Source organism: Alosa sapidissima, chromosome 23, assembly GCF_018492685.1.
Source record: "Alosa sapidissima isolate fAloSap1 chromosome 23, fAloSap1.pri, whole genome shotgun sequence".
Classification (NCBI taxonomy): Eukaryota; Metazoa; Chordata; class Actinopteri; order Clupeiformes; family Clupeidae; genus Alosa; species Alosa sapidissima.
Genome location: NC_055979.1, coordinates 28902196 through 28907195, shown reverse-complemented (window position 1 = coordinate 28907195; position 5000 = coordinate 28902196). Strand labels below are relative to the sequence as shown.

At 41.0% G+C, this 5000-nt stretch overlaps 2 protein-coding genes across 13 annotated transcripts in view; one reads left to right on the top strand and one right to left on the bottom strand.

Annotated features, from left to right (window-relative positions):
- Positions 1–1122, top strand: part of LOC121699080 (Krueppel-like factor 12) — a 29733-nt gene extending 28611 nt beyond the window's left edge. The window contains exon 5 of the mRNA XM_042081721.1: positions 1–1122. This exon is cut by the window's left edge and continues 1448 nt beyond it. The gene's annotated coding sequence lies outside the window, so the exon portion shown is untranslated.
- A 1465-nt stretch (positions 1123–2587) lies between these two features.
- The window catches only part of LOC121698581 (serrate RNA effector molecule homolog), a 19762-nt gene continuing 17349 nt past the window's right edge, over positions 2588–5000 (bottom strand). For all 12 annotated transcript variants that reach the window (XM_042080792.1, XM_042080795.1, XM_042080794.1 and 9 more), the window contains 2 exons: positions 3868–3955; positions 2588–3389 (listed from right to left, as the gene is read on the bottom strand). In XM_042080792.1, the coding sequence (XP_041936726.1) occupies positions 3317–3389; positions 3868–3955 (161 nt within the window). In that variant the 3' untranslated portion in view covers positions 2588–3316. The remainder of the gene's footprint in view (positions 3390–3867; positions 3956–5000) is intronic.

The window sequence follows — 5000 nt, the reverse complement described above, 5'->3', positions numbered from 1 at the left end:
GGCGAAGAGAGGGTCTGAAATATCCAAGCGAATTCAAGGTTTCTTGAGGTTGGGCCTCAAAGCAGAGACTGTGATTTAAAGAGAGGAGTGAAACAACATGGCCATCTAAACCTCCATTCCCTACCCAAAGCCCAAACAGCTGTCCCACAGATGTTTCGGCTGGCACGAGGAGGCCTCGAGTTATCCCTCCCAAGATGTTTTCAGGACCCAAGCCATCACACAAGAGCCCTGCGTGCTCCACAGAAACGCCACCTTTTTAGACACTTTCAATTCAGCGGCCCAAGTACTGACTTCAGAAGAGGATTCTCATTGAAAAAGCGAGCACAAATTCATCTTCATGGTTTGACAAGAATCATCATCATCTGACCAGTACTGTCATGGGAAGCAAGCGAGCACAAACCAATCAGTCTACAAAGAATTATAATCATTGTCTAACCAGAGCAGGCGGGATTGTCACGGTTGTCGTGTTGTTGCACTGGAATTGCAACACAAACACGTGTGCTAAATGCTAAAGCTAAGTGCTAAAGCTAATGTCAAGCTAAGTACTAAAGTTAAGTGCTAAAGCTAATGTCAAGCTAATAATAAAGTCGGTCCAGACAGAGGTGCTGTTGTTTTAGTGTTGATTGGGTTTACCTTTTGCACCTGGGGTGGGGGCGGGGCCGATGGTGTTTAAAGGAGGCTGAGACCATCCTTATTTCCCCCCGCTCTGTGCACAAACATAGTTTTAGCAGAGGTCTGTATATTTTACATGAGTTATTCAAACGTTATGATATGCGTTGGTTTATTTGTATGTTTCTGTTGTTATTATTAAGCCTGTATCGTAAGTGCACAGTGTTGAGCAGTTTTGTACGTTTCCCAGAGAAGTGTGATGTATTACAGTCCATAGTATTTTACAGGGGCTCAGCTTTCTGAAAGTATAAAATATATAAATATATATAATTAAACTTCAAATTATTTCATTCTTGTTCTCTTTATCCTCTTTCAATGGTGTACAATGATTCATATTTTGTTTTCTAATAATGAGTTTGGTTTGAAGTTTGAATGGAATTTATACATTATCAAAATGTCTGATATTAATTTTAATGGAGGTATGTTAATAAAGAAGAGCCTGTTTGTAAGTTACTCCGTGCACATATTGGTCTGTGTGAGTGGGAATGTTGTGGGTATAAAACTAAAGGGAAAAAAAACAAAAACAAGAGAGAAGAAAACGAATAAATGTTACGTTAGTGAGGTTTGTTGACGTAATGTTAAAAGCATACTTCTGCTCACATTCCAAAGTATGGTACAGCTCAGGGTCTCCTAACCTTTTAGCCTGCTGAACCCCCTTGAGTAGGAATGACTTCTCGTAATCACTCCCTTGAGAGTACTCCTATGGAAATTGAGCCTGTCTGTGGAAATACTGACCAGCTCCCGAGAAACCCTGACCCTGGGTACTGTTTATAATGTACTGTATTACCAATGAGCATGTTTGGAACATTGGAAATGAACAGCATTCTGATAGTAGAATGTACAGTAGAGGCACTGGTAGTTAGTTTGGTCACAAAGCATTTTGGCTCCCTCTGCTGATCAGCTGCTATATGACAGTTCAAACAGCATTAGAGAGGGATGTACTGAGGCCTGAGCTGTATCATGTAGCATGGCCCAAACTTCACAACAACTGACTGATGGCAGAGATGTAAAAGTCTGGCTTCAGAAAGTAAAAGCCCTGCCATGTATTGGTTCTACCTGTGTGCTTAACACAGGTGATTTGATTTCACTAATTAACTGATGTACCTGGCTTAAGACAAAGATTATACATAGGCGGAGCAAGACAGGTTGTCGTAGTTCATGTCTATTGGTGCGAAATGGGGATCGAATCCTGTCTGCGTTAAGAGGCGTGTCGATGACATGTCAACGGACTTGAATGGAACAGTCACTGCCTCTGGTCCGCACAAAGGGGGATTTTGACCCACCCCCCCTCCCCTTGTGTGGTCCGGGATCTTGAGAATCCTGATGTCAGAGGCTCCTGATGAAATATCTTGCATCCGCCTAAACTTTGCTTAAGAGTTGTGCTAATTAGAATCAACAGATTAGGTGAATGGTTTGAAGAAAAAGGTGGCAGGACTTTTACTTTCTGAAGCCGGACGTTTTACACCTCTATCAGTTGGTACTCTAACTCCCCCTGCTGGTTATTTTGGGAACAACCTTTATGGTTGATACTGTAAATGGTAGCCTGGCACCTAGATCTCCTTTCAGGGAGGTTAGGAATCTCTGATTAATGTGATTGGTAAGACTGGACCAATGATTTCAGATCAAAGTTAGTGCCCGTTGTGATGCAAGTGTTGGAAACGAATCCCAATCATGAGTCACTCTTGGTGAATGAGTTTGGATTTTTCCATGCTAGATAAATGGCCCTGATCTAAAGGAAGAGTTCAGTGTCATTAGATAACAAGTCTACAATTTTGAGTTGTATGGACTTCTCACAACACGGCAGCAATGGCAGGTTGACGAATATCAGTCCTCCTTTAACCCTGATCTGACCATGACTCGACCCTGATAAGCAGAATCTCTTTAGGTTTGTTTAGGTAGACGCAAGTCAGGAATGAACAACAGTCCAAAATATATTTACATATTAACAAAACTTACAAAAGTGGATAGCCTAAGTCCACAGTTGGTCTAAAACAGGGAAGAGAATAATACAACTTACATTCATCAAACAATAAAAAGCAATAAAACAACAACAATAAAAAACACTGTAATACTTATATTAACACAGGTAATTGTTCATCTTCGCAGAAAAAGAACATGAGATATACAATTAACCTACCACGGTAGCAACGTTTAGGTGTACAAATGTACTAGCAAAAAATCCACAATATACTGGTGGTGCATTGTGGGATCTGTAGTTTTAGCAATCCTACAGCATGAATCACATGCATTATCTGGTTAGATATCAGTGTGTCCAGCCCCAGCCTGAGGCCTCAAACCAGTGAACAGTGAACAAAGGGGCAGATTCTACATACAGTTTACCCTGTAACCATCTGTTTAAAATCTAAATAGAACATTGAAATTCAAATATATTTACATTCAATTCCACACACACACACACACACACACACGTACACAGACAAACAGACCTGTGCTCCAATCTCTCTCACCACAGGACACACACACACACACACACACACATACACAGACAAACAGACCTGTGCTCCAATCTCTCTCACCACAGGACACGCACACACACACACACACACACACACACACACACACACACAAAGGACACTGATGGTGTGTTCCAGTGTGTGCTATATTCCCAGTGCTTTGCCGTCCTCTCTTAAAAGAAGTCTGCATCAGGAGCGTCCAGGTCACAGTATCTGGTCACCTTACGAGGCTCCCGGTGGGTGACTCTGGACAAAGACAGTGAAAAAATACATTAAGGAACTAATCAATAGAGTGGGGTGTTTTATTATTAAAAATACATTACGGAACTAATCAATAATGGGGTGTTTTATTATTAAAAATACATTACGGAACTAATCAATAGAGTGGGGTGTTTTATTATTAAAAATACATTAAGGAACTAATCAATAATGGGGTGTTTTATTATTTGCATTTGATGCATATTTCTTGTTAATATATGGCATGTCTTATGTCATTTCAATAGTCCACAAGACCTTGGAAACTGCTCCTTTGAAAAAAAAAACTTGCCTTGAATTAGAGTGGTGTGATTAAACTGAACCCATAAGCATGATTGTGGATAGAGTGATGTGATTAAACTGAACTTCTAAAACTGATAGTTCAGCGTAACCTACGACCTCTCGGGGCTTATTGCTTAAACATGAGCATGATGGTGAATAGAGTGTGGTGTGGGCATTGACCTCTGACCTCTTCTGCTGGGGTTTTCTGTGGGGGACTCCTCTGAACCAGCCGAAGTGTCCCCCATCTCCATACTCATTTGGGGGGAAAGGACTTCCTGTTGAAGTGAAGACAATCACGCTGGGTTCGCATCCTACACCTAAGTTACAGAATATGAACACGGCATGCGTCTCTCCAACGCATACTAGATTAGCTATTGCGAACGTCCATAGTCTGCATGGGAGATAGTGATGACTGATTTTACGGGTAGCGCACATATGCAGACCTAAATGCAGAAGCATTTGTGCGAGTATACTTTGGCATTACAGTTCCAGTTCATTCTGATCTTGATGAATGTAGTTAGTACAATGAATTGGCAAGGGAATGGCTCCTATACAGCTAACTGTTAATATGACTGATATATTCCATAAATATCTTAAACGGACTGGGAGCTATACAAGGTGCCCCATCAAGCCTCATATTACGGATGAAACGGACTTATCCATTTACGTATGAAAAGGGAGCAGAACCATAACCCTGACCATAAGAGTAGGTGGTAGTGTAGTGGTTATGGAGCTTGGCTAGCATACAGTAGGCACAGAAGTTGTAGGTTCAATTCCCAACTGGCACCGTTGTGCCATTAAGCACTTAACCCTGAGTTGCTCCAGGGAGATTCACCCCAGCAATTGGTATCTGTAAGTCACTTTGGATAAAAGCATCAGCTAAGTGAATAAACATATTCCACAGCCAACTGCTACTTTTTTTGGTAACACTTTACCAAAGAGTGACATGACACTGTCATGAACATATGTCACTGTCATGACACATGAACCCTAGCCCTAACCCTAACCCTAATCCTAACCTCTAACTCTAACCCTAACCCTAATCCTAACCTCTAACTCTAACTCTAACCCTAACCCTCACTTAATAACAGAAGCGTTATGTCATAAACGTTTATGACTTGTTTAAGAAACATTCATGACAGTGTCATGTCACTCTTATGTCGATACTGTCAAGTAAAGTGTAACCCTTTATTTTATACAAAGCCACTTACAAAAAAAGGGACAATCAAGGTAGAGGGCAACTGGGACATGTCAGTGCAGCATAGAATAGAATAACAGTAAAAGTAATAAGCAAAGATTCTAGAGTGGAGCTCTGTTCTA